Source organism: Dermacentor albipictus, chromosome 9, assembly GCF_038994185.2.
Source record: "Dermacentor albipictus isolate Rhodes 1998 colony chromosome 9, USDA_Dalb.pri_finalv2, whole genome shotgun sequence".
In the NCBI taxonomy this organism is placed as follows: Eukaryota; Metazoa; Arthropoda; class Arachnida; order Ixodida; family Ixodidae; genus Dermacentor; species Dermacentor albipictus.
Genome location: NC_091829.1, coordinates 15,541,839 through 15,554,898, shown reverse-complemented (window position 1 = coordinate 15,554,898; position 13,060 = coordinate 15,541,839). Strand labels below are relative to the sequence as shown.

Below are 13,060 nucleotides of genomic sequence, written 5' to 3'. Positions count from 1 at the left end.
CGTAATGGGGTTGATCATGATCTTGTCCAGGATTGATCTTCCCGTGCTGGTTGTAGATAGTCTCGCTATTTGTGATGTTTCTTGAGCCTCCGCGATCTCCATGGTCGTGTTGTGTATTCCTAATTTGAGCAGTTTTGCAGTGCTGGTTCGAATTGGGAGCCCCAATGCGCTTTTAACAACCTTCTTGATCACTGCGTCAAGCTTTTTGAGTTGAGACTGCGTCCAATTGTACATGGCAGCGGCGTATGATATATGACAGAGTACGAATGAGTTGATTATCCTGATGAGGTTATCTTCTTTCATGCCCTTGTGTCTTCCTGCCAGGCGCCTGATCATCCTGCACGCGTTATCCGTTTTAAGGGTGATTTTCTTCACCTCGGTATGGTTTCCACCGTTTGCATCAATGAAAAAGCCTAGTACCCTGATCACGTTGACTCGGGGTATATTGGCACCATTTTCTGTATGTAGGTGTATATTGCTTTCCGATAGAGGTTTCCAGCCCTTAGGCCTGCCCCCCTTTTCACGTCTATAAAGTAGTAACTCCGATTTGTGGGGGGAGCACCTGAGTCCAGTGGGCCTCAGGTATTCTTCCACCGTCTTGATCGCTTCAGTCAGTGCGTCCTGTATCTGCCCTTCACTGCCACCAGCACACCATACAGTGAGATCATCAGCATATATGGTATGGTCAATGCCGTTAATCTTGCCCAGCTTTCTGGACAGACCAATCATGCACAGGTTGAAAAGGACGGGAGAGATCACCGATCCTTGGGGGGTTCCTCGATCTCCGAGGTGAACCACTTCCGAGTTTGTGTCTCCGACCTTTATCTTCGCCGTGCGTGCTTCGAGAAAGGATTTGATGTATTTAAACATCCTCAACCCGAGTCCAATGTCTTCTATCGTTCTGAGGATGTACTCATGCTTGATTCTGTCGAACGCTTTTTCCAAGTCTAATCCCAATATGGCTTTAGTATTTCTAGAATATCCGTCGAGTATGTGGTGTTTAATTTGCTTCATGGCATCCTGCGTGGAAAGTGCAGACCTAAAACCCAGCATGTTGTGAGTGTATATATTATTGTCTTCTAAGTGGTCTTTTAGCCTGTTAAGGATTGCGTGTTCAGCGACCTTCCCCACGCATGATGTAAGTGATATTGGCCTTAAGTTGTCCAAGCTTGGAGGTTTACCCGGTTTGGGTATTAGTATAACCTGTGAAGTTTTCCATTCTTCTGGGACTTCGCCTGAGATCCATGCTTCATTAATGAAGTCTGTCAGCGATTCAATGGACGGCTCATCGAGATTTCTAAGTGATCTGTTTGTTACTCCATCAGGACCGGGGGCTGAATTTCGATTTAGTTCACTTAACACCCTCCGGATTTCGGATATGGTGAAGGGTTGGTCGAGTTCCGGTTGAGCGGCTCCCCTGTATTCTGATGGAAGTGGCTGGTCCTGCTCATTTCTAACTGGTAGGTATTTGTCAATTAGTTGTTTGGTAACTGTTTCGATGGGCTGATCCCTAAGGGCTACGTGTATGGCTCGGGCAAGGCTGTGTCTTTGGTTGGCTTTAGTGCCTTTTTCATCCAGCAGATGCTTGATCAATTTCCACGCCTTGCCGTTCCTGATTTGCCCATCGATTGACTCACAAAACTCGTCCCACTGTTGCTGGCAGAGAGTGTTACAGTATTGTTCGATTTGTTTGTTAAGTTCTGCGATTCTTTTTCTGAGCCTACGATTTAGCCTTTGTGCCCGCCACTTTCGGGTTATGGCTTCCTTGGCTTCTATTAAGTGGGCAAGTTTCGAGTCCATTGCCTCTACATTAGTATCTGTAACAATTCTTTTGGACGCTGTTTTGATGTCCCTTCTGATGCCCTCACACCAGTCTCTGAGATTGAGTTTGGTGGTTTCTTTTCCGCTTTGGGCTCTTAATTTACGAAAAAGGTCCCAATCTACGACCTCGAATTCTCGAGTTCGGCCTTTCTCAACTTCCAGTGTGACTTCTATTACGTAATGATCGCTGCCAAAATTCATGTTTGTATTAGTCCATGAAACATGCTCTGTGTTCTTAATGAACGTAAGGTCAGGTGTGGTGTCTCTGCAGACAGAATTGCCAAGCCTTGTAGGATGTGTCTTATTCGTGACTAAGACCAGGTCTAGCTCATCCGCGTGATTCCACAGATTCCTGCCCTTGGCATTCGTCGTAACGTAGCCCCATAGCTCGTGGGCTGCATTGAAGTCTCCTAATATAATCAGAGGTCTACTTCCAGCTAAATTAGTAGCCTTTTCGAATAATCTCTTGAAGTGTTGTTTCTGGTGTTTCGGATTACTGTAAATGTTGAGTACGAATAAGCTATTGTTCCTTTGATTTTTGTGTGAAGTTGGTACTACAACCTCAACCATGAGGTACTCTAGGTTTTTGTCTATGACGCCTAATTCATGTGGGATGTGTGTAAGCTGCTTATTTACAAGCACGTACAGGCCCCTACCGAACGTTTGACACTCTATGGCTCTGTATCCAGTGAGTGTGACATATCCATATCCTGTCTCTTGAAGTGCGATAATATCCGGTTTAGACTGAAGTGACCTAAGGTATTGCTGGATGATGGAACGTTTGTTATTGTACCCCCCGCAATTCCACTGCCATATTCGAAATTCCCTCTTATTGTGAGCCATATTGCATATTCATCTCCCCCGCCTGGGGAGTTAGTGTAGCTCTGAGGAATGACGACCCGCATTGTTCCCTTACGTCCATTGACATAGTCATCATTTCCAGGGTTTTAATTCTTTCGCCAAAAGCCTTCAGTCCCTCCTTAGGGTCATTCAGTGCCGTCTGTATATGGCCTACATTCATTGTCAACTGTGAGACAGTGTCCATAAGCATCTGCATGTTGTCTTTAAAAGATGCCAGCGCTTGTTTGACTTCCTCCATCTGTGTTTCAGTGTTCTTGAGTTTACTTTCAACAGCCCTACGCTTGGCTGACATTGGGCCTTCACCAGCAGGCGCCGGGACTGGGGCTTCTTTGCGTGTATTAGTGCTATCTTTGTTTTCTGCTTGTTTAGCCTCGCTTAAGAGTTTCCTTATTGCCGTCATCTCTCTAATCATGTTCTGATTCATTTCCCTTAGTTCTGCATTCTCTTTCTTAAGTCTTTCTATTTCACGATCCTTACTTTGCTCTGGGGGTGGGTCACAAAGCATGGCACTTACCGGATCGGTACGCGCGTCGTCGGCCCAGATAAGTCTTGTTTTATTGTTGTAGAATGTAGACTGTCACTGTTAAGTTTCCGTAGATCTCCTATGCGCTTGACATAGCACTCATTTGGTATGAATAAAGAACACCTCATTAAACTACCTCATGAATCACTTTATGTATATTCAAAACCTATAAAAACCTAAGCAAAAAGCTAGCTTGTCACAACGACTTTTTCAGGACGCTTTTTGACACTGTCTACCAATATATAATTGACCCCTCAGGTCTGTGATGAAAATATGAATTAATCGGAATAAATCGCCTCATTTCGTATGTCTATTTGTTCTTTATATAATCACACACACTTTTAAGTGGCAGAGACTATACTATTCCATCAGTTCGATCCTTTAACGAGGTGGTGAGTATATCTGCGTCGAAGGAAGAGATGTGAAGCGTACTCGTTAATTGTACAATTAAATAAATCACAATATTGATATACTGGCACAAATCTTTATTCCTCTAGTCCCTTTCCCGCTCTCTCTCCTTGACTATTGACACTACTGTGGCACCACACACGGATCTAAGCATAAGAACGTTGCCATGAGCACCTCTTTCCATCAGATTCTACGCCGGAGGCGTTCAACCCCAGACGGCAAAGGCCTCGATGAGTCAGCAGGGCGGGCGTAGGTCTATAAAAAGAAACAATCTGTGTGTCCACGTGGTCGCTCAGCCATGCTTGAAGATGTGATTGTTTTGACGGACGTACGACTCAGTTCAAGCGCTTGCGAACAACAAAAGAGGCGACGACTAACGCTTATCGCTGTGGTGAGGACGGACTGCTCGAATCTTGGTGGCCAGCTGCCAGCCGGCCGTGCCTCGACTCTTCTTTGCAGCGCTGAAGGAGAAGCCGGGCTGTGACGTCGCCCTTGACCGTGGGCTGTACGCACTTTCTTTCTTTCCCTGTAGCTTGTAGTTTTGTGCAGCGTTATAATAGCCTGGGATGTAGTCGGACAACCAAATTTTATCACTGAGGGATTAGGAGAATGTCAGTGCGGGCCCTCGTTGAGTCGAGCTGTACACCGCAGCATATTGTTACTCGAAATGTAGAACTTGGTCTTGGTTACCTCATTCTACGATACTAGGCCTTACGGATTAGAAGCAGTAGACAACATTCAGCTGCTCTCTGAAGAGAGACATTAGATGCTTAAACTCGACGAGAGATGCATTAACTCTCGAGAGATGCATTAGATGCTTTTTATCAGCTGCTCTCTGAAGAGAGAGAAATTAGATTTCACGTAGACTTGCTCATGCTTTCAAAACTTTGCTTTGAGAACTCTAAAACTCCTTGAAAGAATTCCGATAGCTTAAAGACATGTCGTTGCTGAACGTCGTCCACCTCGTTTTCTCCTCTTTTCCACAGAGCTTAAAATTAAACTAGCTAGAGTAACTTTATGTCATCCACCGACACACCACTTACGTTGCGTCCGTCTAGACGTCCGTAAGGACCTGTCTTTGTGAACCTTCTCTTGGACATTGATCAAAGCAAACTCTAAACTAAAGAGGAGATTATGTTTAATTGCTTACCCATACTTTTGCTTGGTTGCAACTTGCCTTAAGTGAATATTTCGTCTTCAGCACTTCCTTTTTGACATTCAGATAAGGCTTCTTCGAGGTCGCAGCCTATAGAAGTTGGTTCGAATTACTAAAGGTGCATTCCCTGGCACTGCAAGATTTATTGTGGTTTATTTTCTGGAGTTCATTTTCCATACCTCATGCTGTATTTATAGAAACGTGTTTACTGTGTTCCAAGAACGATCACAAAAGGCGTCGACACAGAGGCGTATTGCTGCCGAAAGTCTGTCAGCCCTAATCTGGCGAATATCTTTAGCGTATAGTAAGTAAAAAAAAAATCAAGGCAGATTCCCCAACGATCAACTTTTTTGTGTGTGTGTTTTTTTTAAGTATATGGATACTACAACTTCGCCTGTAGCATTCTTTGTTGCACCGAACTGTTGAGGCTGCAGGGGCACGACGCAATCGCACCGAGTGACCTTGGTCGATCGCATTTCACGCAAGCCGTTTAACGCCACCGCCGCAGCCTGTCTGGCTGGCCTGACGCCTTGGCGTCTCGTCAACGGCTATTAAGCTGTCAACCTCGGCCAAGAGAACACGGGTGCGCATAGCGTCTTGCTGACTCAAGGTAGCGACGGCACCGCACTTTCGTTTATGGCCAAGCAGCTTGAAGAAGCCGCAAGAAAGGGCACTAGAAAGGACACTCGAGCCACTCCGAGAAACCGGCCAGCCGTGTCGATTCAGTGAACGTTACGCCGCAGTTTGTTGTATTTTGTTTTCTCTGTGGAACAACGAGGCGTTTTTTATTGGCATTTTCTTTGCAACGTGGCGGCGAGAAACAGTTATCTGACCTGTTTGAGTTAATCAGACATGCTGTACATACTCTTTATCGTAGCATTTTCCTATGCATCTCCTTATACTTTTTTTTTCTTCTTCAGCACTTCTCTATTTACCTTGTACAACTACCTATGCCTGTAACGGATTCGGTTCCCGGCTATTTTTCCGAATACTCTAAACGCCATTTGCTTATTTCGACTCCTGACCGGTTGATAGTTTCATCCACTTCAAATCCAAGCGCTTCTGGAAGGTGTGCGTTACCTACCGGTCTCACTGGGTAAATCCCTTCGAATTCCGTTCGGATATGCTGAATGATCTCCGGATTTTCACTTCAGCATGCACATGCCTCATTTTGTTGCGAATATTCGTTCCTCAGGCAACAAGCTCGAGCCTCACATAGCGATCTGTTAGAGCCCTTTCTGTTCTGACAGATCGTCCCTTCTAATTGCTTTCTTCTAATTTATTTCTTCCCGTTCTTGTAAATCTTCACGGTCTTTCATGTTTCCATTTTTTACATCCAATCCACTGTAACTGTCTCTATCCCCCTTTATTTAGTGATCCTGGTTGTCTATTTTCGGTTTCAGTTACTCTGTACTTGGTTGACAACTTTCTTGAACTCTCCGTTCATTCTGCGTTCAAGCTTTTCAAGTACAGGTACTTGTGCACTTTAGCCGCCCATTTATTTCGATCCTTGCGCCTGAGTCTTTCTTCAAAACTAATTTTGCTCTTCGCTTCTCTCAGTTTAAAAGAGTCCAACCAATGTCACCCTGCACTGCCTCATTTGTGTTATTATCGTGGGCTCCCAAAGACAACCGGCCTGCCGTTCGTTATCTTCCAAGCCTGACAGGATATCCGATTTTAAGCAATGAATGGCGTTTGCGAGCATCTCTTCATTAAAGATCATAATTCTCGATTTATCTGTGCTAAACGTAAGGCCTAGGTTTGTCGCCGCGTTTTCACGTGTATTCGGAGGTTTCTGTAAATCCCTTGTATTGTCCGTCGGGAGCACTATGTCTTCCGCATACAGCAGTCTAGGAGGCTTCTCTTGCATCATTTGACTATTTCATATGCAGGGTAAATAAAACCCTAATTCACTGTTTTCGAGTCCTCTTTCTTGCCCTTACCATAAAGCTCGAACAACAATGGATACAAAGGACACCCTTGCTTCAGCCCTTGGTAAATTTCCAGCACTTCATTAAGTTTTCGGCATTACCATACAATTTGTTCTCGGTTTTCTCTATATGTCTTCCTCAGAAGCTCCACAAAATAGTCATCTATGCCTTCGTGCTTGAGAATATCCCATAACGATTCCCTCTTTACGTTGTCCTACGCTCCCTTTTTATCTAGAAATGCTATCCATGAAGGTCTATTCCGAGTTAAATCTATATGCACCGAGTTAGAAGAAAAATATTTTCTAAGCGTCTGCCAGGTCTGAAACTATTTTGTAGTTCCTCTAGTACATCATTTGTTTCCGCCCATTTCGACTGTTCCAATTTTATGGCTTCCACTGCCATTCTATATAGCTCCAGTTACTGCAACTGGCACGTACCAGCTCGTCATATCCTTATCACATTTACCTTTGTAGATGAAGTTGATCTTGATTTCCCGTCATGCAGCCGGAATTTTCTTTGTTTTAATCACTCGCTCTGTGGCTTTAGTCAGCAGTGCCTTATTCTTTGGACCGAAGTTATTTATAAGCCTCGTGGGATTTCATCGGGTCCAGCGGTCATGTTATTAGGACGTTTTCTTCTGCTTTCTTCCAGTAACAATTTTCTCAGCTAAATTTTCAATCTCATAGGAAGAGGAGGAGTAGATTTTAATGAACAGAAAGGAGGAGAGGTCGGCCTGGAGAGCGTGTCTCTAGCCTGCTACTCCTCACTGGGGAAAGGGGAAGTGGGAAATACAGGGAAAGGTAGGTGGCGGGTGATTATGTTATGGTACAATGAGATACTATATACACGTTATCCAATATGCGGGTGCGCAGTGAACGCGCATACACGTAACGGTAATCTTGTCCATACAAAAAGTAATATTGTCCCAAAAAGTTATTGCGCAAACACATTTCGTATTGACTGCACGTCTCACAGCTTCTAAAGGCGATCGTCTAGACCAGTCTCACTTAAAAAATTCAAAAGTGATTTTATGGCACGTTGGGCACAGTGAACACTCCTCCAAGCGCCCAAAAGCTTTTCTTCTGAAAAGGGACGGGAGTCCAAGCTGTCAACTATTGATTTGAGTTTTCTGCGTTCGGTCGCATATTGAGGGCACACACAAAGTACGTGAGCTATTGTCTCGAGAGTGTGGCAGACGCTACATTCAGGGTCCCATGCTTGTCCAATCTTGCGAAGGTATCGGTGGGTGTATGCAACACCCAGCCGTAGTCGATGAATGAGTGTTTCCTGGCTTCTCCGCAACCGAAGTGGAAGCCGGAATTGTAAGCCAGCGTCAAGTCTATGAAGGCGCTCTTGTCGATGTTCGGGGTTGTCCCCATGTCATGCCGTAGAAGTTACAAGGGAGGTATGCAGCAAGGCGTTAATGTCATATCGGGAAAAGTGAATTTTTATAATAGTTCCGTCAGTGTGCGCCTTTTTTGCTTCCGCGTCAGCCTGTTCGTTTCCAGCTATTCCACAATGGCCAGGAATCCACTGCAGCACGATGGTATGCCCGGAGTGTGACGCCTCACCAAGCAGAGACATGATGTCATGAACCAGAGGACTATATGCCGTTCTCTCACTCATATAATTGCTGATGAGTTGCAGTGCTGGTTTTGAGTCACAGAACACTGTCCACTTCTCGAGACTCTGTTGCAGTATGTAGCGAACTGCTTCTCGAACTCCGGTCAGCTCAGCTGCTGTAGACCACGTCCTGTGTCCTAACTTGAATCGCTGTGCGATTCCCATTCCTGGCACCATTCCTGGCACCGGTCTGTGTCACAGAACCATCTGTAAAACCATGTTCGTAATATCTATACATGTAAGCAATGTATGATAGCGCGAAATGCTTGAGCCCAGCAAGCGGCATCTTCGACTTCTTCGTTATTCCAGGGATTGAGAGTCTCACCGTTGGCTTTGCCATCGTCCAGAGTGGAACTTGGGGTATGTCATATGGTTGGAAGTCCGACGGCAATAAGTCTTGCTGCGACAACACGGCTTCTGAGTAGGCAGACACAGACCGTACGCTTGTGACGTTCGTGAGTGGATGATTCCTGTGTCTGGTCAGTAGCCTTAGATGCACTCGCAATGGCTCATGTTGCAGATAAACTCGAGCTGGGCACGCACGTGCCTCTGCAATCGTGCCCCAAGTAGACGCACATCGTGGTAGTCCAAGGCAAATTCTCAGTGCGCGAGCCTGAGCACTTTCAAGTGTGCGTACAGCAGTTGTACAAATCCGAGTAAGTACAGGCGCACTGTAGCGGAAGTAGCCAACAAAAAGTGCCTGGTAGAGCTGCAGAAGAGATGACTTGGATGGGCCCCATGATTTTCCAGACATATGTCGAATGATCACGGTAAAGCTGTCTAGCTTTTTCCTTAATCCGCAGAGGTGCTTCGACCAAGATAAGTCACGGTCGATGATGACTCCGAGAAACTTGTAGTGTGTTACTGAAGGTATAATCTTTCCATCAATCATAACGGGGTAGCAGGCCATTGACTTCCATGTAAATGCCATGGACACACTTTTTTCCGGTGAGAGCTGCAGTCCGCGACTGTTTAGGTATGTCGACGTTTTCAACACCGCGCGCTGCAGCTTCGTTTGCACTTGCAAGCGCGTTAAGCTCGTGGTCCATATACAGATGTCGTCTGCGTACACAGAGACCGAGACTGTGCCTGCATGTTCTTTGACCAGTCCAATGAGAACGATATTAAATAAGGTTGGGCTCAATACACCTCCTTGAGGCACTCCACGATAGACGGGGTGGTTCTTTGTTTCACCGTCTGGAGTTGTCATGAATATCGTTCTCTCTTGAAGATAGCTGGCTATCCACTGATGCACACGTCCCCCGACGCCACACTCTTCTAGGGCATTTAAAATTGCATCATGTAGAACGTTGTCAAACGCACCCTTGATATCTAGAAAGACAGCAGCCGTTAATCGACGGCGACGTTTCTGATGTTCAACAGTTGTTACTAGGTCAATGACGCTGTCGATTGACGTCCTACCCTTTCGGAAACCTGTCATTGCGTCTGGATATATATTACGTTTCTCCAAAAACCACTCCAGGCGCGTCAAAACCATGCGTTCCATGGTTTTACCTATGCAACTGGCAAGCGCGACAGGTCTGTAGGAAATCATAGCATGGGGTGTCTTGCCTGGTTTCAATAATGCCACGATTTTGCTTGTCTTCCAGTGTGCAGGCACAGTTCCCGAGGACCAAGAGAGATTGTATAAAGCCAGGAGCTCTTCAGTCGCTCGAGGGCCTAGATGGCGCAAGGTAGAATAGGTAATGCCATCAGGACCAGGCGCACTTTAGTGTCTTGAAGAGGAAATCGCTGCACGTAGCTCTTGCAGCGTGAACGGGAGGTCGATGCGATCGTCCATTGTTGGAGGAGCACACCTGAGCACTGAAGCTATCGATGTTGTAGATCCAGAGAGGTGTATGCAGAAATCTTCCGCGATTTCCTTCTCACTGCGCGTCTGGATGATAGCCAAAGCTCGGAAGGGACGTAGCTGTTGTGGAGGAGATGGTAGTGCTCGTACAACATGCCATATTGTGGACAACGGTTTTCGTGGGTCCAGGCTGGTGTAAAAGGATCTCCAACGTTGTCTGTCGAGCTTGTCCAAGTATCTTTGAATTTTCTTTTGCATACGGCGTGCCGTTCTCAAGTCTGATATCAATTTAGTTCGCCTGTATTTCCTCTCGGCGCGACGTCGGACTGCCCGCAGCTCTTCATATATAACGTCAAATCTCATAGGCTTCATAGACAGACCTACAGCAACAACACGGAATCTCATAGGCTTCCGTGTTGTTGCTGTAGGTCTGTCTGATTCTGAACTACGCTTTCTTTCACACTGAAGTTATCCCTACTAATTTATCTGATATACAACAGCGCATCGTCTCCTTCGGAGATATTTAGCCTTCTTCATCCCTTATAGCCATTTGCGAATCTTTAGTTGGACCTCCCAGTGCTCTTACATCGTTTCCGAATATTCTTGGAGCGCCGTTGTCTCTTTTGCGAATGTTATGCCACCAGCGTTGGCAGGGACTGACGCGCCACGTTTCTCGTCTCGGACGCCACATACGCACTTCTCGGCAGTTGCACTAGGTGGCGCAATGTGTCCCGAAAGAAGCGCGAGAGAGAAGCCCGCTTGCCGCATGACGCGTTTCTCAGCGTTCACCGTGTACCGGCGCGCCATGCATTTCGGCGACCACGAGCAGGCTTCGTGGCGACGGCGCTAGATGGCGCCTAGTGTTGTTAGGTCATCACGAAAGAGGAGTCCCGCTGCAGTACGCGCCTCATACGCAACTTCTTTCGAACGGTGGCAATACGTTGTGTCGCTACATCGATTCAATGCTAACGCATCACCGTCGACAGACATCGTGAGATGGGTCTTGCGGCAACTTCTTAATCCTAGCGATTCTTGGAGGTTACCTGTGGGAGAAAGTAGAATTCTACTCCTTGAGATTGACAACTCCTAGAGCCGGACATTTCTTGCAAGATAAGTAAAATTGCGTAATCAACTAAGTACCAAAGTATTGCGATTACCATTTTAACTAATCACTTTAGGGCACTTGTTGCGACGATTATTTGAAACCGGTGTGTTTTAAAGCACGTCGAGCTTGAATGACTTTAGAAACTAGTAGATGCATTGGAATAAGCGTCGTAAAGCTCGCGTCCAAATGCATTGTTATTCCACTTACTGTTTTATGAAAATGCATTCGTTAGATGTACAGGAGAAATTTTATTGTAACACTAATCCAGTTCGCACTTCGCGGTAGCTAGGTCAGTAGGTAGGTAGGTAGTTGTGTTGCTCTCTCACCCCGCTATATTAAAAAAATGTGTGACCTGGTGCTTCAACCGCCAGCCCACGATCGCACCCATACTTCCCTCGTTCCAAAGACAGCCAGCTCTTTGAAACACGCAGCGCGTGTACCACGTGTCACTTTCACGTCTCCTTTCCTCGTTACAGCTCGAGCTTTGAGGCGTCATCTTAGACTGCATTATCTCACGAAAGAGCCCACTTTATCCAGAACTTTCCTCAGGGCAGTTAACGCTACGTAGAAAATGTCCGACGTTCTGCCGACTTCATGATCGCCCAAGTCATTCATACTTTAACATTTAATCGCAGGAGTACGAACGCCATCGCCCTTTCAACATACACCACATGACATAGCCATAAGTACGTGCGACTGTACAATACGTAGTCGCTGATGACGTCACAATGCCCGTTTCTCTCGCTTACGCTCGTCCAGTTCCAATGTAGAACCCAATGATCATGTCATAAACTCCCGCCGAACGGCAGGCATAGATATGCCTTTGCTGCCATACGATCATCTTCGACGTGTTTGTGATCGTGCTACTGTCGTCAACTACACGTATGCCCGCAACCCGCACACACACCTACTAAATTTACACGAACGCGTTGGTTCACCTGGTACCGGTTTGCGGAACCCCAAACAATGCTGGATAGCCAAGTACCAGCCATATGCCTCACATAACATCGCTTTTCACAGTGCTTAATATCTGCACAATATTTTTTTTATGTATGTTTTCGAACTGTTGCCAGCTTGGGAATTACATCGAAATAAATATACATTGTGAACCCAACGGTTTCAATTCGGAAACTGAAATATGTACCATGAAATGTTCCTTCGGGCGCTAATTTCGAAATTTTCTTTACTTAGTCAAATGCACGTTTCAATATCTTGTGAAGGAAATCTCAGCCTTTTCGAATAACGTAGCTCAAATACTAGAATATTTCTATTTGCCGCAAGCGTTTTCTTTTCTAATTCTGTTAAGTTTTAAGTAACACCATTTGTTAAATGAATAAAGGTTGATGGTAACAGATGCTTTGTTGCTCCCTTTATGCGTTCTTGTGGCAGAGAAGACGGTGCATCCGTGGCAAAACCACGATCGGTTTCCCTGGTCGTCGAGTCCAAAGACACCGGGTGCGTCGAGGCCGACAGTTCGAATACGCCAGCCGAGCCTGCGGCCGACGGGATGGCCTCAGAGATACCCACATCCGGACAGGTGAGCGGACCAAAGATTCAGAAAGGGGATCGAACCCAATCATTCGTGCTGCTTTCGAGCTACAAGGCACTTTTGTACCGCAGTCAATCCTCAGTTTAGTGAAAACCAATTTTACGAAATCTTCATGCTCAGCAAAACGATTGTTCTGTTAGGCTTGACGGTACATGAATGAGCGTAAAATGCTCTGAATGGTCTCGTTGTCTACGATACTCGCGTAATTACAGTTCTTTTTCTTCCTAAGATATGTTATTCGAATAACCATATGAAATGTTTTCCAATGAACAG

The 13,060-nt window shown here is 45.8% G+C and overlaps 1 protein-coding gene across 2 annotated transcripts in view; it reads left to right on the top strand.

The window, feature by feature from the left end:
* LOC135903663 (A disintegrin and metalloproteinase with thrombospondin motifs adt-1-like) overlaps positions 1–13,060 on the top strand; it is a 65,050-nt gene that overhangs the window by 23,465 nt on the left and 28,525 nt on the right. For both annotated transcript variants that reach the window (XM_065433988.1, XM_065433987.1), the window contains exon 8: positions 12,628–12,775. In XM_065433988.1, the coding sequence (XP_065290060.1) occupies positions 12,628–12,775 (148 nt within the window). The remainder of the gene's footprint in view (positions 1–12,627; positions 12,776–13,060) is intronic.